This window comes from Lissotriton vulgaris, chromosome 3_1 (genome assembly GCF_964263255.1).
Source record: "Lissotriton vulgaris chromosome 3_1, aLisVul1.2, whole genome shotgun sequence".
NCBI lineage: Eukaryota > Metazoa > Chordata > Amphibia > Caudata > Salamandridae > Lissotriton > Lissotriton vulgaris.
Genome location: NC_141689.1, coordinates 938,703,000 through 938,727,371, shown reverse-complemented (window position 1 = coordinate 938,727,371; position 24,372 = coordinate 938,703,000). Strand labels below are relative to the sequence as shown.

The window sequence follows — 24,372 nt, the reverse complement described above, 5'->3', positions numbered from 1 at the left end:
GCTTTTTCATGCTGTGTGTCGCCATAAAAAGGCGTGTGTTGTGCAATAATACCCTTACTCTTATTCCAGCACTACACAATGCAGATTCGCCTCTGGTTTTATAGCCCAAAACCATATTGCAATTTTTTACATGTACCAGTTTTACCCTCTTTCGTGATTCAAATGATTATGCATGTGCTTCTCCGTAGCATCTTTTGTATTTTACCTGATTTGCTTTGTTACATAGTGCGAACTCTAAGGTTACGTTACCGGATGAAGGAATTTAATTTAGGTATTCTTTTTGAGCTTGAGGATACAAGTAATTTGCCCGCAATCACAAGTTACCGGTCTAGGTTGCTGCACGCTTTGATGACACCGCATTTGCACACAGATGCTGGCATTTGCTTTCTTATGGTAAACACTCCGGTAAGCGCTCAAGGTTGCTGTCGCGTCTGTGAGCTTTGTCCCCTACCCACATTGCCATTTTTTGCCAATATGGGTCCCGCACCCCCTCTGTGTTTTATACACAAGTTTAAACAAGCAGAACTGGATAGTCACGAAGGGTATGTTTTCTTGAGCCAATGCCCCTGAACTCTAATAAATAAATAAGTACACGGTCTAAGAAATAAACTCAACATTTAACAAGTCAAAACGAAAACGAAACCTACGAGCCGCCCAGTTTACGCTGAAGAAGCAGTGTTGCCGGCGGGGGCGAAACCAGGAAGTCAGGCAACCTTGCCTGTGACATGGGCGGGGCCTGTGACGCGGCCGGAAGAGGCCGGTGTTGCTCGTTGATGCGGGGCTCCCATCATGGAGGGAGAGCCCGGCGGTAGCGTGAAAGTCCAGAGAAGTGCCCCGCATGTGAAGATGCGCCGGAGAAAAGGAGCGCAGCGAGGCGACGCGACAAAAGAGCACGGTGAGTGGAGGGGGGGATATGTGTGTCTGTGTGTGCGCGCGTGTGTGTGCGCGTGAGCCCGTGAGTGGTGGGGGAGGGGGGTCCGTGCCTGCGTGCGTGCGTATGGTTTTTTCAGTGAATTTGCAAGGTTTTTTAAATGCTAATTCCTAACTATATCAGGCGTGAAACCTATATTTTTTTTCAATAAATTTCAAAGGTTTTGTAAATGCTAATTCTATTAGCGGATAACGTTTATATATGATATTATCCTTCTGGGACCACCTAAGCAGGCATCTTGTTTCTCAGGAGAAGTGAGGCACAAGAGAGCAAAAAACAAGAGTGGAAAACGCGAAAAGGGGGCAGGGTTGAGACCCCCGACCTCCTAGCCCTTCTCAGGGGGTCCTAGAAGGACCACCAAGTGAACTTTGTTTTTGATTTTAATTTAAAATCCCGAGGTACGCGCACGGTACACATACTGTACGCGTACGGTGCGCGTACCCCGCGATTTATTTGCCCTTGGAGGTCCTTTTGGGACCCCCTGAGAAGGGCTAGAGGGTTGGAGGGTCTCTACCCTGACCCCTTTCCGTGTTTTCCACTCTTGTTTTGGGCTCTCTTGTGCCTCAGTTCTCCTGAAAAACAAGATGGTGGCCAACACTTCCTGGTTTGGACAGTTTCGAATGTTGACAGTCGACTGCCAGCCAATCATAAAATTGTAAGGGTACGCTTACGGTGCACGTACGGTGAGTGCATATAGATATATAATTTGCTCAAATTCAATTTTCTCAACAACTACTGAGGGGATTTTCACCAAATATAGAAAAGGCACTACTGCATACCTGTATTATATAAATAATTTATCCTAGGCAACTAATAGGTCCTGAGGGAATAACAGGTACTGTGGAACATCAATTGTTGTAGCCAAACAATAGATCACCTAGTGTAGTGCACATCAAATTATTAACAATAAGAAAAAGTGTTATTCATGATTAATTTATTAAAAATACAAAAAATATTTAATCAAATCACTGACACAGATAAAAAATCATACAATTACTTTCTCATGGATATTACAAATAACAATATTACAAGTGACAATAATTTCAATTTGTACACATATTTAAAAAACAAGTAAAAAAACCAGACAAGTGGAGTTATTGATTTGTCTCTACGCGCGTTTCGGCGTATTCACGCCTTCTTCTGGAGAACCACTTGATATTTCTAAAAAGGAATAAAATATATTTACATCTGTAATAGAACATATGATTACAGTTTATGTGCACTACATTTACAGACTATAGGCTACATTCATTAACAACATGAGGCTCCGGAATACATTACTCAGAGTGCTGGCTGCGAAATATTAAGGTACAGATTATGTTCTATTTATGGACATTTAAAATGTCGACTATATCTTTCCTAACAAATAGATGTATCTATAAATGAGAGGGTATTTAGTTAGTCTCTGTGAAGTCCTAACATATATAGTTCAAAATCCAGAGAACATGTAGTTGGATATAGCTATGGATCTAAACTTTCACAACACTTTTCATGAAGTTCTTACCCCAAATGATTGTGCTTGCAGATAAATCTGGGTCTAAGTTCTATCTCTGTATGAGGATGTATTGGAATAATGTCGTACCCTTTTTTAAAAGATAAACAGAGAAATGGAAGTAGAGTTGTAATATTCAGAATGTGTGTACGTTACTATTTTGTAGAGGGGTGCATATTTTTTATGATTACCTTCAGAATAGCAGTCCGAGCCTTTGATTTATTTCTCTATATTGATTGAATCATCAATCAAGATGTATTAATCTGCAGGGTTTCGTCGTATGGTACTATTTTTGAAAGGTACACACTGCAGAAAATAATATGCTATTGTTAGGCTATATTACTAGTTGTATAAAATCTTTAATACTACCTAGTACTTTAGGTGGTTAATACCTTAATATATACTGACCGTAGTTTGATTGAAAATCTACCATATATGATGTTGCGTCTGTAGTCAACTGTAATTGGAAGGTAACGAATAGCACTTGGCGTTGCTTTGGGTTACACCTATAGGAACAAGGTATGGTAAAGCTAGAATCATGAAGTTAATCAAACCTAAACAAACCTAATTAGGGGGTTCTTTTTCTTAAATAAAATATAATATCAACAGGGGAAGACTGTCCTCAGATAGTACCTTATGAATTGGTAGTTCTAGGTTCCCAATGTAGGTAGATGGGGCATTGATGACCTCCTATTCCTTGATTTGATGTCTAAATAGGACAGAAAAAACCAAAGAATCATTTTAGTTAGTTAAAATTTTTAATATTCATACCCACCATTCCGTACGTTATACAAATTATTGACATGCTTTTTGGTCTATGTTCGTATAAAACCGGGGAGGCATGACTTTGTATCTAACGTTTTTATGGATGATGGCCATTTATGGTTAACTAAATAAACTCGTGAATTCCCAACATTTAACATAAAGTTGGGTTAATCATCGGGTCTAGTGTTAAGATTTAATTCTATTTTGTTTAAGACGTGACAACCAACTGTTACCTCAACCGATGTTATGCAGAGGTAAGGTTTTGTATCCGAGTTTTTTGCCTTATATACCCGTTGGAATCCCGCATTAAGTAATTCCAGATATATAGATTAAATAGCATTGGTTTTCTAGTTTCGATAGCTTTCACTGCCTTCGCGTTCAGAAGGGGTACAAATTCAGATGGGGTACGCAAATCATCATTAGACACTGGCCCCTTTATATTTTAAGTGGCTATCTCTGTCTGCGCAACATTTCATTATAGGGCTGTGTAGTCTCTTACCTGTTAACGTCCGTTCGCGTGGCCTCAAATGGGGGTCTGTTGCGGTGTCTTGTTTACTCTAGCGCTCACCTTTTTTATATTTGTAGAAATAAAATATATACATTTCTCTTGATAGTTATATAGGAGTCAAAAAAAATTGCGAGCCTAAATATAACCCCATCACAAAAAGATAATGTACGACCTTTTGTCTAATATCAGAGGAAAATTAAACATAAACAACCTTAAGTTGCATCCAAATAGTTAAATTAGGCATTAAAATACATACATTATCTAGCCATGCAGTGAATACAAAAAATATAAGTGATGGTAATCACAAAAACAACAGAATACACAGTCTTTCTTCAGTATCTACAGAACTGAACTGATATTCCCTCTAATATGGCTACTACAGTAGTACATCAACTATGTTCATAGCAGAGACTTGATCCCCCTTGTCATCTACGAGCCACCGTAATTACACTACGTCAAAACAGAGAGGCGGGGAGACCAATTAATCCAAAACTCACGCCTTTTCTACAAATATAAAAAAGGTGAGCGCTAGAGTAAACAAGACACCGCAACAGACCCCCATTTGAGGCCACGCGAACGGACGCTAACAGGTAAGAGACTACATAGCCCTATAATGAAATGTTGCGCAGACAGAGATAGCCACTTAAAATATAAAGGGGCCAGTGTCTAATGATGATTTGCGTACCCCATCTGAATTTGTACCCCCTCTGAACGCGAAGGCAGGGAAAGCTATCGAAACTAGAAAACCAATGCTATTTAATCTATATATCTGGAATTACTTAATGCGGGATCCCAACGGGTATATAAGGCAAAAAACTCGGATACAAAACCTTACCTCTGCATAACATCGGTTGAGGTAACAGTTGGTTGTCACGTCTTAAACAAAATAGAATTAAATCTTAACTCTAGACCCGATGATTAACCCAACTTTATGTTAAATGTTGGGAATTCACTAGTTTATTTAGTTAACCATAGATGGCCATCATCCATAAAAACGTTAGATACAAAGTCATGCCTCCCCGGTTTTATACGAACATAGACCAAAAAGCATGTCAATAATTTGTATAACGTACGCAATGGTGGGTATGAATATTACTAATTTTAACTAACTAAAATGATTCTTTGTTTTTTCTGTCCTATTTAGACATCAAATCAATGAATAGGAGGTCATCAATGCCCCTATCTACCTACATTGGGAACCTAGAACTACCAATTCATAAGGTACTATCTGAGGACAGCCTTCCCCTGTTGATATTATATTCTATTTAAGAAAAAGAACCCCCTAATTAGGTTTGTTTAGGTTTGATTAACTTCATGATTCTAGCTTTACCATACCTTGTTCCTATAGGTGTAACCCAAAGCAACGCCAAGTGCTATTCGTTACCTTCCAATTACAGTTGACTACAGACGCAACATCGTATATGGTAGATTTTCAATCAAACTACGGTCAGTATATATTAAGGTATTAACCACCTAAAGTACTAGGTAGTATTAAAGATTTTATACAACTAGTAATATAGCCTAACAATAGCATATTATTTTCTGCAGTGTGTACCTTTCGAAAATAGTACCATACGACGAAACCCTGCAGATTAATACATCTTGATTGATGATTCAATCAATATAGAGAAATAAATCAAAGGCTCGGACTGCTATTCTGAAGGTAATCATAAAAAATATGCACCCCTCTACAAAATAGTAACGTACACACATTCTGAATATTACAACTCTACTTCCATTTCTCTGTTTATCTTTTATCAAAGGGTACGACATTATTCCAATACATCCTCATACAGAGATAGAACTTAGACCCAGATTTATCTGCAAGCACAATCATTTGGGGTAAGAACTTCATGAAAAGTGTTGTGAAAGTTTAGATCCATAGCTATATCCAACTACATGTTCTCTGGATTTTGAACTATATATGTTAGGACTTCACAGAGACTAACTAAATACCCTCTCATTTATAGATACATCTATTTGTTAGGAAAGATATAGTCGACATTTTAAATGTCCATAAATAGAACATAATCTGTACCTTAATATTTCGCAGCCAGCACTCTGAGTAATGTATTCCGGAGCCTCGTGTTGTTAATGAATGTAGCCTATAGTCTGTAAATGTAGTGCACATAAACTGTAATCATATGTTCTATTACAGATGTAAATATATTTTATTCCTTTTTAGAAATATCAAGTGGTTCTCCAGAAGAAGGCGTGAATACGCCGAAACGTGCGTAGAGACAAATCAATAACTCCACTTGTCTGTTTTTTTTACTTGTTTTTTAAATATGTGTACAAATTGAAATTATTGTCACTTGTAATATTGTTATTTGTAATATCCATGAGAAAGTAATTGTATGATTTTTTATCTGTGTCAGTGATTTGATTAAATATTTTTTGTATTTTTAATAAATTAATCATGAATAACACTTTTTCTTATTGTTAATAATTTGATGTGCACTACACTAGGCGATCTATTGTTTGGCTACAACAATTGATGTTCCACAGTACCTGCTATTCCCTCAGGACCTATTAGTTGCCTAGGATAAGTTATTTATATAATATTTGTGCCCTGACCTAGGAACTATCTAGCAGTATCAGGGGGTCCCTTTTGTTATATATCACTACTGCATACCTGTCCCTACCATTTTGCCAAGTTTGGTGTAATTCCGTTCAGCCGCTTGGGCTGTAGCCGTGTCTAAAGGTCACATAGAAAATGCCATTTGAAAAAGTTCAAATTCAATTTTCTCAAGAACTACTTGAGGGATTTTCACCAAACATAGCAAAGGCACATCTGCATACCAGGCCCTACCATTTTGCCAAGTTTGGTGTAATTCCATTTAGCCGTTCGGGCTGTAGCCGTGTCTAAAGGTCCCTATGGAAATTAACATGGGGAAAACACGTTTTGGGACCCCCCTTTCGGCCCCCGCTTGACGAATCCCCCCGAAACTTTCAGGGAAGGAACGGAGCGGAGCTGGCCAAAATTCTGGAAAATTACACACAGATTCCTCAATCGGCGCCAAAGTTATTCCCAATAGAATGTTGAGCGCATATAGATATATTATTTGCTCAAATTCAATTTTCTCAACAACTACTGGAGGGATTTTCACCAAATATAGAAAAGGCACTACTGCATACCTGTCCCTACCATTTTGCCAAGTTTGGTGTAATTCCATTCAGCCGTTCGGGCTGTAGCCGTGTCTAAAGGTCCCTATGGAAATTAACATGGGGAAAACACGTTTTGGGACCCCCTGGCTTGTCGGCCCCCACTTGACGAATCCCCCCGAAACTTTCAGGGAAGGAGGGGAGTGGAGCGAAGCAATTTTAAGGAAAATTACACGCAGATTCCTCAATCGGCGCCAAAGTTATTCCCAATAGAATGTTGGCGATTTCCTATGGTAACAAGGTCCTAACTATATATACCTACTGGCGACCGCCAGTAGGTAATATATATATATATATGTGTCCAAAACCTCCTCACAACGAATATATATATCAGACCCTCCAGCATATCGCGATTTCGCGATTCACGAAAAAATCGCGAAATCTGCAGGCAAGCGCGACGGCCGCGATATTTAACAAACTGGCCGCGAAAAAGAGTCTCCCGGTAGGCATCACAACAATTATGCCATTGTTTTGACTGTACTTGCCTACGTCACCCCTTGAAACTGCTCTGTGCGGCCGTATGGTATTATTGCTGCATACTGTGCAAAAAGATCACTGTTACGGCACAGAAGTAGAAGTCGCCCCCCCCCCCCCCCCCCCACGTCGTGTCTGTCAGCCCGAGCGGAGACAGCTTTGCGGGTTGGCAAGCACCTAATTGCGGCCGCACCCGAGTACTCAACAGGTCTTTAAAAGACCATTTAGTTGTAAATGAGGCTGTTGTGTGTTCACACCTTCTAACCACTTTGTCCCTGGTTGGAAGAAGTAACCCCCCCCCCCCGCCCCCCGAAATATTTTACAGCCCCCCTCGAAATGTGGCTCTAGTTGCCCGCCTGAATGTGTCTGGGACACTTTAATCTTTTAGCACTCACTACGGCTTTGGAAAGATGACTAAACAAGCCTTTGACACGCTGGTCGGTTACTTGACAGGTGCCCGTGTCGGTTTGGAAAACAAAATGTAATGATTCAGCCTAACGTAAACACTCCCATGTCCTATATTAAGCACTTGAACCAAGTAGCAGTTTTTATTCCAATGGCAAAAAGAACCGAGCACATCTCTGATTTATTTATAACATCGCATTGTCAAAATGACAATTAGCACATACCAACCAACTATACCAAATCAGCTAACTCGTAACATATGTATGCTTTCTACCCTTAGGCCCCCATCTCGAAAAAGCACTCCAATACCTATATTAAACTTCCAAAAAAAAGGCATCCTTGATTCATGTGGAATGCAGGAGATACCAACTGAATCTAGGTTAAGGAATACCACGTTCCCTGTTGTTTCCAGCTTGACCTTACACCAACTAAAAGCTGAAAAAATATGCGGGTGGAAAATGCCCCACATTGCAGACTCACCATGGTAATCAGGTGAAGTAAGCGATTCCTTTTCCATCACCCATTTCTAAGGAGACTCTGAGGTTTCAATCGGAATACCACAGCATTCCTGGAATTACCAATACCCTCAATGAGAGGATGTGTCCAAACAGCCAGGGGGTCGACCTCAAATCTGGGGAACCAGATTCGAGTCTCGGCAGCGATGCTCAACATCCTGTAATTCTGGGCAAATCAATTAATCTCCCCTTGCATAACAAAAATAAATGTGTCCTTGTGTAACGCAACTGGTGTTCATGTAATGAATCTGATACCAAATACTTTCCGGTCAAGTTCGCGCTATATAAAAGAACGCAGAAAAAGAAAAGATTTTTTTTTTTTAATGACGGGTGTGCAAAATACTTATGCAGTATTTCGAGCCATAGTGGTCAAAACGCAATAGATAGAGTGCAAACCATACATGTCCATGACATATTGTTCTGTAACCCTTTCGAATTTCAAGGATTATTCAGAAAATGCACATACACTCTTAAAAAAATCAGGGTTGACTACAAAACATCCAGGCACTGATAAGATTAGCCGCGGCTCTTCCCCTAAAGTGGAATACTCTGCTAAACCGTTTCCATTGTTTTAACATTGAAAATTGATGATTATGAGTTAAATACAGTGCCGCAAAAATGCCGCTAAATTTCCATATTTGTGCCGCTAAATTTCCATATTTGTGCCGCTAAATTTGCGAATCCATGCCGCAATATCCTGGGGGGTCTGATATATATATATATTTACGCCACAAGACGAGCGTGACCAAGCCGTAATGGCGAAATGCGTCGTGGAACTTTTCTCATCTGCTAAATAAAACTTTGTACAACTGCAGCCCTGGGCGTCCTGTTTTCATCAATATCTTTTGATGCGTTGCGAAGTGAATATATATATATATATATATATATATGTATATATATATATATATATATATATATAGTCACAATTTATATATCACTGTACATAGATTAAGAACACATTAAATCATCAATAACATATTGAAAAAACACAATATTGTCTGGCATGTGACTATCCATATGTGTAGTGCTGTAAAGTGGAATAGTGTTGAGTGTTATGGGGTAGAGTGGGGTGACGTAGAGTGGAATAGAGTAGAGTGGAGTGTTGTAAAGTGGGGTAGAGTGTAGTGGCATACAATGTAATATTGTAGAGTGGAGTTGCATAGAGTGGAATGGCACAGAGTTTAGTTGCATAGAGTGAAGTGGCACACAGTGGGGCAGCATGCAGTTGAATTGAGTGGATTGGCGTACAATCGAATAGCATAGAGTGGAGTGGTGTACATTGGAGTGGCGTAGACTGGAGTTGTGTACTCTGTAATAGCCTAAAATGGAGTGTCGTCCAGTGGCGTGGCATATATAGGATTGGTGTAAAGTGGAGTGGCGTACAGTGGAGCGGCATACAGTGGAATAGTGTACAGTGGAATAGCGTTGAGTGGAGTGACGTAGACTGCAGTAGCGTAGAGTAGAGTGGTACAGAGTAGAATAGCATTGAGTGTAGTGGCCTAGAGTGGAGTTGCATACAGTTGAATAGTGTAGAGTGGAGTGGCATAGAGGGGAATAGCATAGAGTGAAGTTGCGTTCAGTTCAATAGCATAAAGTGGAGTGGCACAGAGTGTAGTAGCTTACTTTAGAGTAGCATAAACTGGAGAAGCGTACACTGGAAGAGTGTACTATGGATTGTGTAGAGTAGAGTGGCGTAGAGTAGAGTGTGGTGCAGTGGAGTGACAAACAATGGAATAGAATATAATGGAGTGCCATGGAGTGAAGCAGCGCATACTGGAGTGCGCTAGAGTGGAATGGCGTACAGTAGAGTGATGTAGAGTGAAGTGGCATAGGATGGAGGGAGGTATATGGTAGTGGCATGCAACCGAATAGCATAAAGTGTAGTGGTATAGAGTGGAGTGGCATACTGTAGAGTGGCGTAGACTGGGACAGCAAACAGTAGAGTGGAGTGAGGTATGTGGTAGTGGCATACAGTGGAATAGCATAGAGTGTAGTGGCATTGAGTAGAGTGGCATACTGTGGAGTGGCATAGAATGGAGTGGCATAGAGTGTAGTGACTTACAGTGTAATAGTGCAGAGTGAAGAGGTATAGAGTGGAGTGGCGTAGAGTGGATTAGCGTAGAGTTTAGTGGCTTAAAATGAAGTAGCATAGTGTGGAGTGGAATGGAAGGGAGTAGAGTAGAATAGTGTTGAGTGTAGTGGCGTACATTGGAGTGGCATAGACTAGAGTGGTGTAGAGTGGAGTGGTGTACTGTGTAATAGCGTACAGTGGAGTGTTGTGAAGTGGCTTGTAGAGGAGTTGTGTACAGTAGATTGGCATAGAGTGGAGTGGTGCACAGTGGAATAGCATACAGTGGAGTGGCATACACTGGAATGGTGTAGACTGGAGTGCCATAAAGTGGACTGGCGCCGAGTGGAGTTGCATACAGCAGAATAGCGTAAAGTGGGGTGTTGTAGAGTGGAGTGATGAAGACCGGAGTCGCGTAGAGTGGAGTGGGGTGCACTGAAATATCATACACTGGAGTGATGTAGAGTGGAGTGTTGTAGAGTTGGGTACAGTAGAATGGCGTAAAGTGAAATAGTGTATAGTGGAGTGGCTTAGTGTGGTGAGGTGTGTAGTGGAGTGGGATAGAGTGGAATAGCGTACAGTATAGGGGCGTAGAATGGAGTGTCAGAGTGGAGTGAGGTATATTGTAGTGGCATACAGTGGATAGTGGAGTGTCATAGACTGAAATAGTATAAAGTGGAATAACATAGAGTGGAATGGCATAGAATGAAATTGTGGAGTAGGATAGATTGGAGTGGCACACAGTGAAGTTGCTTTTATTGTAGTGGCATGAAATGGAGTGGCGTAGTGTGAAATATCGTAGTGTAGTGATGTAGAGTGGAGTAGTGTAGAGTGGAGTGGCATAGAGTTGAGTTGCATATAGTATGTATGTATGTATGTATCGCATACTTTTATAGCGCAGTCTGTCACCCAGAGGGTATCTTGGCGCTTGGTGAAGTGGCATACAGTGTGTTAGACCCGACAGCCTTAGGGTGATCTTCCCCACCAACTTTTTTCATACCTTGTCCACTTTTTTGACCTTGTTGTTGCTGGCTTCAAGACTCCCTGCACTTTACCACTGCAAACCAATGCTAAAGTGCTTGTGCCCTCCCCCGAAACATGGTAACATTGGCTTGTTCCATAATTGACATATTTAATTGACTTATAAGTCCCTAGTAACGTGGTACCCCCCCTGTACAGAGGAACTATAAATTAAATGCTACTAGTGTGCCTGCAGCACTGATTGTGCCACCTACTGGAGTAGCCCTTTAACCATGTCTCAGGCCTGCCACTGCAGAGCCTGTGTGCAGTTTTACACTGCTGTGTCGACCTGGCAAAAAAACCTTTTTGCCAGTCCCAAAGCTTCCCTTTTATACATATCAGCCACCCCTAAGGTAGGCCCTGGACAACCTGGTACTGAAAAACTCCAAAGTCGTTTCTCGCTACTGCAATGCCTATCTCTCCCATAGGATAACATTGGGATTACCTTATTACATTTTATAAGTGGAATTTCCAATTGAGAAGATATAAGACCCTTAAGTCTGGTGTCTCTGGATCCTAATTTAAATCTGAATTCACGGTGAAGTTGGATTTTAAATTACAATTTGGGAAATGAATCTTTTTGAAAGTTGGCATTTTCATACTTTAGCCATTTGGTGCCTGCTGCCTGTCTCTGATCAGTCTGTGTGGGTGACAACTGGAATTTGTGTATTCCCCTAGGCCAGCAGTTCGCAAACTTTTTCGACCCACGACTCCCTTGACCTATTGGCCATTGCACGTGGCTCCACACTTTTTTAAGAGGGTGGGAAGGATGTAAGCCTGGTCTCTGGAGTATTTGCATTTTTCTCCTTGAAAATAATTAAGGTCAAGCTGATGAAGGTATTATAATCATATACGCAGGGTGTTTCGTATTACTAAGGCAGTGCCTCTAATAAAATATTCCTAGTTACACTTCTTTGCCCATGCCTTTTTTAGAGTACCTTCTCCAACTTTGTTTCCCCCACTTAAAGTGCTAGATAGCACCCTATGCATGTAGGCCCCATTGCCAAAGTGTTTCTGCGCTTCAAGAATATCTGCATGCACTTCCATTTCTACCCATGACATACGTGCCAACACTGGTCTCAGCAGAGTGACTCACAATTTTTTAAACCACATAGTTTTATTTTTTGCTGTCTCCTCCCTAAAGTTGCCTCCAAATCAATGCATGCCAAATAAATTCCTCTGATTTCGTTTTGTTTGTTTAAACATCCCTCTTTCTTGCTTCTAAATGTTAGCATTATGCTGTATATGGTGTTTTACTTCCCTGTGCTCAAAGAGAGAGCAGGTCTGTCTGGAAATGTGTGTGTACTGAAGGAAATATGTACTGGGAGTATCTATGGTTCACGTACAAGTGTCAATACTTAATGTAATGTTTTGAATAGACAGGACAACTGTACTTTCCTAATACCCTGCATTGGTGCAAAAGGCATTTGGGAAGAAACAAAACTATTAACGGGTAAAATAATAAATCAAGCATCTTCTGCTTACTTTGGTAGTGTTGGAATGTGAGGATCCAGTGAAATATGGAGGTCATCTCCACATTCCATCAATTGAGCACTAAGTTTACAGCTTTAGGCATGTCACTTACAAATCATCAATATCATGCGTTTAAGTTTAATTAGTTTAACTTAAGCCAACAGACCCTTCAACATTAAATGCATTAAAGTGCTTGATGCGCGCCTCCGCTGGCTAGGTTTGGTGGCACCCCAGGGAGCCATGGCACACAGCTTGGGAACCACTGCCCTGGACAGCCACCCACAATGGGGGCTTAGGTGTGACTTGACAGGCCATCCTAGAGGAAGGGAGGAAGGAGCTTGACCCAGGCTCCCGTATACCTGAATAGGCTGTGTTCTGTCCCCACACAAAGGGCTGCATACCCCGCTGTGGTAGGTCTGGAGCCAGGGCAGGAAGGGAGTATCCCTGCACCTGCCTATGAAGTCTCCGCCCACTTCAAAGGCCCAACTGGGTATAAGTACTGGACCTCTGAACCATCATTTCAGTACACTTCTGTCCCTGTGAAAGAAGGACTGCTGTGCTGCTGAAGGACTACTGCTTTGCTGGACTCCTGCCTTGCTGTGCTGTCCTGCTGTTCCCCTGCCTGGGTGAGAAGGACAGTACCTGCATCGCTTGAAATCAAAGTGACTCCAAGAGCTAGCTGGCTGGCCTCCTGATCTCAGTGACATAAAAGACTTACACCCAACTTCTGCACATGGACTCTGCTATCTGTAAGTCTGCCCTGTCAATTGGTGCCACCCCACTCCTGGACCATTGGAAGTGGGCCTAAGGTGCTTGTTCCAGCAGAACCGATGCATCCCCTGGCCAACAGACGCATCACTGCTGCTGCATGGAGAAGAACAGACACATCACCTCTTGCTGCATGGATCAGAATCAATGCATCACCTCTGCTGTGTGGTCAAGCACTGACACATCATCGCTGCTGCATAGATCCAACCCTATGCATCACTTTCGGAACCACCACTCTGCCTGGCGCAAGGTCCTCGCAGCCCCGTTGGCGGCACCCTTGAGGGCAATGCCAAACCTCCGCAACGAAGCTCAGCGCTCATTGGAGCTGACACCTCACCACTGCTGCGTGGTTGAGGACCCACACATCATCGCTGCTGCATGGATCAGCACTAACGCTTTACCTCAACTGTACCTTGTATCCTCGATGTTGGCGCACTCAGGATTAAGGTACTTTTGTTCGGCGGGCCTCACTGGGTCCCTGTATCCGGCCCACGCTCCAGCAGGCTCTATCTGAACATTTGACTTTGTCCTGCTCCGGTGCGACCAGATATCCCAAATAGTGCTTTTTGCTTATAGGTGCTATTTTTCCCTAAAAACTTTGAAGTTCAAAAGTTCTAATTATTGTATTTTTGTCATTTTGGTAATGTTTTTTAAATTCAATTAATCTCTCTTTTTCTAACCTGGTGAGGAATCTATTTGTGTAGTGTTTTAACTTTTTTACTGTTGAAGTGCTGCACACATGTTTTACGTATTACCTCTAAAGGTAAGCCTGATTGCTCTGTGCTAAGCTACCAGAGGGTGAGCACAGGTTCATTTAGGGTTTGCCTGCCTTTTACCATGACTAGGAATGTGGTTATTGATTTCCGAGGGCATAACCCCAGTCAACCAGTAACCCAATTTCTAACGTAGTGTAATAGCGTACATTGGAGTGGCTACAGTGGAGTGGCATACAGTATAGTTGCTTAGAGTGGAATAGAGTAGAACATAGTGGCATAGAGTGGAATGGCGCACAGTGGAATGGCATAGAGTGGAGTGGCAAAGACTGGAGTGGCTTAGAGTGCAGTGGCGTAGAGTGGAATAGCGTAGAGTGGAGTGTTGTAGAGTGAGGTAGAGTGGAATGGGGTAGAGTGTTGCACGTACATTTTAATAGTGCAAAGTCAAGTCACGTAGAGTGGAGGGACATAGAGTGAAAGGACACAGAATGGAATAGCATAGAGTTTAGTGGTTTAGAGTGGAGTGCCATAGAACGTAGTTGTATACAGTGGAGTAGCTTATAGTGGAGTAGGGTAGAGTGGAATAGCGTTGGGTGTATTGGAGTAGAGTGGAGTGGCTTACTGTGGATTTGCGTGCAGTGGAGCGGTGTAGAGTGGAGTGGCATACAGTTGAATAGCATAGAACCAAGTGGTGTAGAGTGGAAGGGCGTGAATTGAAGTGGCATAGATTGGAGTGGCGTAGAGTGGAGAGGATTACAGTGAAATACATACAATGGAGTGTTGTAGACTGAAATGGCATACAGAGGAGTGGTGTACAGAAGGTTGGCGTAGAGTGGAGTGACATATATTGGAATAGTATAGAGTGGACTGGTGTAGAGTGGAGTGGTATAGAATGGAATAGAGTGGAGTGGCGTAGAGTGGAGTGATGTAGAGTGAAGTGGTGTACAGTCAGTAGGCATAGAGTGAAGTGACATCTAGTGAAGTCACATAGAGTGGAGTGGCGTAGCCTGGAATAGCGTACACTGGAGTGGCATTTTTCTTATTGAGAAAGTCGATGTCAATATGAAGAATGATACATTTATGTATAAAAACGAAACTGCATCTTTACTAATTGATTCACCCGATCTGACCTCCATGTCAACCCTGATTCAGAAATATGAAGGAAAACACACGAACAGGAAATCCCAGATCGTTCCCTTAGATAGGCGCAGCAACACCACAATGGTCCAGGAAGATTGGCCCCAATAAAGCACACATGGCCGGTGGGGTACGCGCGTTTCCAAAATACCATAAAGTCAGATGCCACATAAAGTTAGGAACATATAGCCAATCAGAACACAGTACATGTAGTGATCACGTGCTTCCCATGCCGGCATCTGGACACTTTACCCACTGGCCACATTGTGTCCAAGCAAGGTTGAGGCCCACCTGGATTCCCTATCGAATTCATTCATTTACGACTCCAAAGACAGTAGTTCACATTCCTTATCAAAAAATGATCGCCAGAACTGTTTATGGCAGTCAATGAATTGTATATAAACCATTTCAGATCGATTGTAAATTGAGACAGTTCTCAGACGCTATGCCTGTAACTGCCACAGGTACAGACCACTCCACAGCGCTGCAAATGCAATATAAAGGTTGTTTATTGTCTCCTTGTCGCCAGCATGACGCGTTTCGGCTACGTCACGGTAGCCTTGATCACATGCCCGACAGAACCAATAACAGTGTTTAAATAAGGTGCACAATTAACACAAAGGGGGCGTACACATCCATAAATATCGAAGACACACAATGCTTACAAAATATCCTGTTGGAAAACAGATCCAGTTTTAACAAATATGATAAAAAATCACCATTATCACAGATGCTATATTAAATGTAGCTGACAGCATACCATCTTTAAATAAGATTGATAATCTATGTTTACACGAGATCATAAAAAGGCAAACACTATTTAAATCATAAACTTCATGATCATACCGGTGCCATAATCTGCATTAAAAGTCTACAGGATAAAAATAATTTCTGTGGTGCCGGATGAGATTGTCATTTACCTACTGCCCCTAGGTTTTATTAAAGTGCAAGTGCTAAAATACATAATCAATTCGTGCAAACACGCGTGCAAAGTGCAAAGTGCAATGTTAGCCATGACAAAGAGACAGATCCCTGCCTCAATTATAACTCATTGGTCACTGGCTGATTAATCAAAAAGGGGGAAGGCAAAATCGAATTTAAGACATGTTAAGCCTATTAATAATTAAATCAATCATCTACCAACATCAAACTATAAAGTAGGAATTTTTGACTCATGGAATGATAACTCTAAATCAGAAATGTATTTATATATATATATATATTTTTTTTTTTAAGTTTACAGAGAACCTCTCTAGTACCTAGAAAATACAGCGGTAGTTACCCAAAAATATATATTAACATACAAAAACACACTGAAGTACTCTATATTACTGCGATAGTGTGTAGTAAAGTGTAATATAATTTTTAAACCTTTATTTTTTATGTTTAGTAATTTGTAAGTATTACTGCGGTACTCCGTAGACTTTTTTGTAAATCATTAAATATGTAGAAAATTGAAAATACATTGTAGTACACTATATTTCTGAAAAAATATAGTGTAATACAGTGTATTTTCCATTTTTTAACAAATATTTGTTTTAGTTTATTTTTTTAAGTACTGCAGTACTTCCTAAAAAGTACAGTGGTCCTCCATCCATTAAACAAAAATATGTAGAAAGCTATGAATAATTTCCCCTACCAAGTACCACTTTAATAAAGTGGCCATAAGTGGGGAATAATAACTTCACCACTGTAAAGTTATAGTTACCATAGGAAGACCACTTGTTTGGTTTTGATAATACCTGTGGCACAGTGTGACAAATCTTCAAGAACCTTTCTAAAAAAACCATAATCAATCTCAGCTCCTTCCTTGAAAGTTAGTTTTGGTGTGACCCGTCAAGTGGGGGCGGTAGGGATTTTTGGATCAGAGCTACAGCCAAAAAGTCTGAGCGGAATCACACCAAATTTGTCATAAAGCTACATCTTTACTCAGAAAGCATGCTGTTTGCGATTTAGTGTAAATCTGTTCTATAATTTTTGAGAAAATAAGGTTCAAAATGTATGTACATACGTTTGGGTTCACCGGACTCTCGTGAGAGTCTCATGGGCACGAAATTTCGAATAATAATGTAATCCAATTGACTGAGGGGGCTTTTTTCCCCATTGATTATCTCGCTCCAGGCTCATACGCATCCTACGGAGAGCTCACCCTCTTATTGGCAGGCCGCAACATCATGAGAAATGTTGCATCAGGCATTTCAGGACTCGAGGAATTGGTCTGCATGTAATGAAAACAAAAAAAATATATAAGAGTAAAGGTACAGCGTATGTACCCTGATCCCTGCACCTGGTAGGAGTGTCCCAGATGGAACCTGAGAGAGTCCCACAAGATCAGAAAAGTATTAAAAGAAAGGGGGGGTGGGTGTCCATGGTGGGTTGGCCACATACAGGCAGTTGGCCCCGTGGCTAACCTACGCTGCGCACAGCCATCAGCTGTGCACCTAGTGGGGTTGGGTGCCTGCAAAAGGTTGGGCACAGGGCCTGCCAAGCTAGGCTCCGAACCCCACACTACACACGGCAATGAACATCTTACTTTACATTTAAAAACTATAGAAAATCACTGAAAAATCTAAAGGGTAAGCAAAGCTATGTGGTTGGCTATTGGTATGTCTCTTATAGGAGGTAATAATCTGCCCTGAATTTAACCCACATGTGAACATTTCTCTTCTGTGGGGATATTTAGTATTTCCAAAATTCGTTGGGCAATGTCCCGATCACATAGTTTTAGAAAGTTTGCAGAGCTATGATCCGCTACTTATGGTGAGTGGTTTGTTAATGCAGTGATCTTGAGTAAGTCTTGTTTGTCAAGTTTTGTGAATATTGACCATTCCTTAATATTTCTTTCTGGACTTCGTAGCCATAGTTTTTCATATCTGGCTGATTTTATGTCTTTGCACATTTTTAAGATCCGGCAATAGGGGAAGCAAGTGGAGCCGAGGATGAAGTTTGCAAAGGGGCTTTGGGTTAGTTGGAGGTTTCATTATTATATTAAGTTGTTGGCTTTTGGGGAAAGATATTTTTTCGATGAGGTTTTCTATGTATTTTCAAAGCCTACAGAATTTCAAAAGTTTATAACTTATGCCAAATCTTTTCAAGTTTCCTGGTTATGCCTCTTGAATTAACTTGTTAGTGTACCATGGAGCTAAATTATGTTTCCTTAAATGATTTTTGGGTGAAGGTGGGTACATTGCTGATAGTTTTTAATGATGAGAATTTGTGATAAGATATTCTGTTAAAAATTTTTTTTTAGCACTTGCCACGGATTTCAAATCTATTGGATGCTGCATACTGTAGAAGAAATTTAGAGGTCTTCTCTCAACTTAAATGTCTTTGCTTGTCCTGATTTGTAGATCTGAAAGCGTGTTGTGTGAAATTAGTGTGTCTGGTGGTCTGTCCAGTGTAGAATCATGTGCTATCATATTTTTTTTGGGTTAAGGAGGTAGAAAACCAGTTCAAGGGTTTTCCTTTTCTATGCGTAGGAATTTTGATAAGTTTGGAGAGGTCATGTTGATTTCTTCTGTCAGTTTTGCAACAGGTAGATTTATGTCAATATTTCAAGGGATGTTAACGACACCCAGGAAAATATTGAAGCTGACTGTTACAGATATCATATCAAAGTCATTTTAGTAAGGGGAATCTGTGATTGCACATTTCAGGATGGATTTATGTATGACAACAATGTCCCCTCCTGTTTTGTGGCTCCTGTCTTTGTGAAGAACACTGTATCATTGCCTGAATATTTCCTAGAAAATGATGTTACAGGTAAGTTGGCTTTATATCCATCCACATTAGTCACTAACTTTGTATCGAACTTTAGATCAGCTCTGTCACTAAAAGGGAATGATACAATATGGAAAAGTTCTAAACCACATTTTGGCGACAAGTGTTCTTCCAGTGTGCACATTAGCTACTGCCATATCAATTGTTGTATTTTATCTGTGTGCCTTGTAGGTTATATTAACATTGGTGACATCCTATTTTTCTTTCAGTCCCAGAAAGCGTGGATTGAAGGAGTCTTCTATAAGAGAGAATGTTCAAAAATCATACCTAGTTCAAGAGACCCTCACAGGTAGTGTGGCTTTTCTTTAACTTGCTGTAGTGCATAAATGTCGTCATTAACTAAGGGCCTGATTTAGAGTTCAGCAGACAGTTTACTCCATCACAAACATAACGAATATCCCGTCCTCCATACTATAATTGTATTATATACAATGACACTTGTAATATGGCAGACTGGATACCCGTCACGGTTGCGATGGAGTAACCCATTCGCCAAACTCTAAATCAGGACCTAAATCTCTTGTCTTCAGATTTCATCTCATATGTGTTTATAAATGCACATCATGTTATGAAATTTTCAGTATTTGACTTAATTGCTATATATACATTTGAATACTGTATTTCCTGTTTTTCAGTCGTTTGTCAGATCCTTTGTATCTATTTGCCTCACTGACTTTCACCTTCATAACAGTTAGGCAGGGAACTGTTAACTGAGGTTGCAGTTTTCGTCAAAGATGCACTCTTCCTCTACAATGCCTTTTGTAATTTAAAATAAAAAAAACAGAGGGTCTGAATCTCAAAGATATTGAAATAGACTTGCAAACTATGTTCTGTATATGTTATGCTGATGTATGTGTGTTGTTTGCTGATTTTTGGGTACGTACATAGATTTTTGGGGTCCTTATATAATCCACATATGTTATAATGTACACATACAAATATCTATGGTAGTTGCATACAGTAGTGACTTACTTCTCTCATCCTAAAATTATGCGTTTGTTGCATATCCATTAAGCATTTGTAAGGTCAAAAAATTTAATTTATATTTTGGTATTTTCTAAACAAAATATAAACAAATAGTTTTATACTTGAAAATAATTAAACATGTAAAGTATTTTCGAATAAAAAAATGTGGATAGTTAATACATAAATTTACATTAATTTATATATTTTGGATGCTCTGCTAGTTCCAGTGAGCTGTGAGGTCTGCAATGCGAGGTCCTGTTTCGAGCTGCATCACGCTTTGTTGGGTCCATTGAGAAGCTGTGAGTGTGGTGGCGGGTGGTGTCTCGCTCTGTTGGTTTTGATGGGGCCTGAATTTAGGCTGGCAAAACACCTTTATCCCCACTTCCAAGGGTCCAGCACAGGGGGGGGGAGTACCCCATGGGAGGTTAGGACTCACAGCAGGCAGAATTCAGTTGCAGGGTTCAAGGTCGTTGGAGCTTGTTGTGTCCCTTTAGCTCAGAACAGGAAGCCAGCCAACTAGCCCCTGGAGTCACCCTGGCGGTCTTGAGTTCAAGGTGCAGGTCCAGTCCTTCTTCCTCAGGCAGCAGGACAGTAAAGCGGTCCTTCTTGCAACACAGCAGGAGGGCAGCAGAGCATTCCTTCTGGTAGCAGGGCAGCAGGGCAACAGAGCTGTTCTTCTATGTCTTCCACAGGTCCAGAAGTGATCTGAACAGTGGATATGAGGCTCCTATTCTTATATTCGTATACCTGGTGTGGTAGAAACATTTATAGGCTTCTCCTCACAGAAGTGTCTGGAATTTCCTGCCTCCCTGCCCTGTTCCCGAGCTGTGAACAGACTCAATAGGCTAGTGTGAAGTTCTTTGTGTAAGAACACGGCACAGCCTTTTGAATTAAAATGGGGTTGTGCACTCCTAGTTCCTATATTTTGTGGCTGTTTGAGAGGAATACACAATAGCCAACTTCACCCCATCATGTGACTCAGGAACAGGCTACAGGCACTAAATGGTTAGGAATTAGAAAAATGAAAAAGGAGAATGTATGTGTTTTCTTTGACCAATAATATCCAAAGCTAATTTAATCAATTGCAGATACATCAATCTAGGTTTAGGCCCAACACGTTGAAAGGGCATTTATTCCAATATAGGTGGGATGCACATGCATCACATGTAATACAATTTTCTAATTGTTATTTTATAAAGAGATTAATAACCCATCTAGTTCCCTGGATTAGCTAGTATCCTCCTTGTGCATAGATCCATCAGTTTTCCAGTTTCCTAATACAAATATATTATTCCCCAGGTGCTTGAATTCAATCTTTATTTCACTAATACTTTATACAATGGGTAATAATTATTAGAGCTCAGCCAATATGTGTTTCTCCCTGTAGCGGCAAATAAGCCTAGGCCTTTTACAAGTCCCGAAGGATAAACTATACAGTTTATTAATCACTTTAGGAAATAATAAGTAGAAAAATTGTATTTTGTGTGATGTATGTGCATCTCACCTATGTTGGACCAATTGGTAGGACAAGAAAATGCCAACTTTCTAAATGTGACTTTTTCAGACTTGTGGCTTAAAATCGATTTTTATTAAACATGATATTAAATTGCAATTTCTTGGATATCATGACTTTTCTACCTGTTCCCTATGAATAATTAGCACTTAAAAAATATAATAGGGTAACCCAATATTATCCTATGGGAGAAGTAGGCCTCACAGTAGTAAAGAAGAATGTTTGAGTTTTTCAGGGAAAATCTCAACTCATGACTACAGGACTTCTTTTCACAACCCCTGGAAGTGACATCTTTCATTAAGTCTTGATTGCGAGCACAGCCCCCACTATGCACTTCTATCCCTGATTGATGTCGGGGAGTTGGCTTGTCCTCTGACTGATGAGTACAAGATCCAATAGGGACATCGCTGCCCTGAATTCTCATAGTCTCAGCATCCTTTACCCATACCGCATTCTGTGGAAGCTGCAACGTAGCAAATGTGGGCGGACAAGTGGAGACAGAGATGGAAGTGGTAGCTCCCATGGGTTACATCAACTGATTTCATTTGTAGAGTTCTGCTTCAATTGCTACTAGGTGCTGACATGTAGGCTTCATTTTAGCATCCATCGATTATAGTGTCACATAAGAAATCCATTATAGCTTCCATATTAGGCTTCTCCATTAAAATTGAGTCAGTATCCCTAAATAACTGATCAATGACACCTAGGCGCTTGGATGTACTGCTAACCTCCAATCTCTTCCTCTTTTCTACCACTCTAGATCCCTTTTCCAGTTCTTTCAGGGCAATGGGTTCCACTGAAATGCCATGGTCACAGGCCTTTACAAACGGGGAATTTTCCAAAACAGTAGATACTGATGTGGGACCCTCTTGGTCTCTACCCAGCAAGGTTGGGGTTGTTGTAGACCCATGAACCAAGTCTAAAGGAGCAGGCAAAGACATACAGGGTTGGTCAGGAGGCAAGGAAGATGAGGAAGAATGGGATAAATGGCGAGCGGCCAACTCTATCTCCTTATCAATGATACCCTCAGCATGTTGCACAAACGTGTCCATGGTAGTAACCATGTCGGTAGGGGCCTTATGAACACCAACAGGGAGCTTGTGTTTCCTCATGACCAGCTCCCAAACTTGACCAACCAAAGTCCAATTACCCAGGATTTGGCGCGTGAAGTCCCTCCTGCTTTGAGAGAACAGGTATAATTTGTCAGCTTCTCAAACACTTCCTTCTCACCCCTCCGTCAAACAAAAGTTGAGGGGGGCAAAGTACCAGGTAACTCATTGTTAAGAATCACACTTTATGCCAGCTCACTAGCGGGTAAACACCCGACAAGTACATCAATGATGCAAGGGAGGTAGATTCAGTCAGGAATGGACTGATATGGGCAGGAGCATGAGCTCTATCCGTGCCTCTCAAGATGACATGACCACACACTGCAGTTCAAGTTGGAGAGATGAAGTAGACCAGCTACACTCCAGTGACTGACTCTACCGTATGCCTGCGCCAAGATGCTCTGACGGAGCGGATGGGCCTGCCCTTGGCCCTAACTTTGCCAAAGCGTGGCCCGTGCTGAAGTAGGTTGAGGGTGTTTTTTAAGCATGTGGCACGGGGAAAACGGTCACAGGCCCTCCTCCTCCTAAGATCCAGCAGAGTTATCAATCAATCAATCAAATAATTTGTAGAGCGCGCTACTCACCCGTTAGGGTCTCAAGGCGCTGGGAGGGAGGGGAGTCACTACTGCTTGAAAAGCCAGGTCTTGAGTTGTTTCCTGAGGGAGAGATGGTCCTGGGTCAGCCGTAGGGGGTGGGGAGGGAGTTTCATGTCTTGGCCGCCAGGTAGGAGAAGGATCTTCCTCCGGGGGTGGCTTTGCGAATTCGTGGGACTGCGGCTAGAGCGAGGCTGGCGGATCGAAGCTGGCGGGTGGGTGTGTAGAATGTGAGGCCGCTGTTGAGGTATTTGGGGCCCATGTTGTGGAGAGCCTTGTGTGCGTTGGTGAGTAGTCTGAACGTGATCCTCTTGCTGACGGGGAGCCGGTGCAGGTCTTTCAGATGGGCAGAGATGTGGCTGTGATGGGGGATGTCCAGGATGAGTCATGCAGAGGCGTTCTGTATGCGCTGGAGTCTTTTCTGGAGTTTGGCTGTGGTTCCAGTGTAGAGGGTGTTCCTGTAGTCCAGTCGGCTGGTGACGAGGGCCTGGGTGGCTGGCTTTCTGGTGTCGGTGGGGATCCACCGGAAGATCTTTTGGAGCATGCGCAGGGTGTTGAAACAGGATGACGAGACAGCGTTGACTTGCTTGGTCATCGTGAGGGATGAGTCCAGGATGAAGCCCAGATTGCGTGCATGGTCCGTGGACTTGGGGGCAGTGTCCAGCGCAGAGGGCCACCAGGAGTCGTCCCAGGCAGAGGGGGATGGTCCCAGGATGAGGACTTCCGTCTTGTCTGAGTTCAGTTTCAGACGGCTGAGCTTCATCCATTCCGCGACGTCTTTCATTCCTTCCTGGAGGCTGGCTCTGGCGGTGGTGGGGTCGTTGGTGAGGGAGAGGATCAGCTTGGTGTCATCTGCGTAGGAGATGGTGTTAAGGTTGTGTTAGCGTGCGATGGCTGCGAGAGGGCTCATGTAGACGTTGAAGAGGGTGGGGCTGAGCGAGGATCCTTGAGGAACGCCGCAGATGACTTCAGTGGCC

General features: G+C 41.8%; 1 protein-coding gene across 1 annotated transcript in view; it reads left to right on the top strand.

The window, feature by feature from the left end:
* TRPM6 (transient receptor potential cation channel subfamily M member 6) overlaps positions 1 to 24,372 on the top strand; it is a 720,746-nt gene that overhangs the window by 93,388 nt on the left and 602,986 nt on the right. The window contains exon 2 of the mRNA XM_086961279.1: positions 19,424 to 19,503. Coding sequence (XP_086817405.1) covers positions 19,424 to 19,503 — 80 coding nt within the window. The remainder of the gene's footprint in view (positions 1 to 19,423; positions 19,504 to 24,372) is intronic.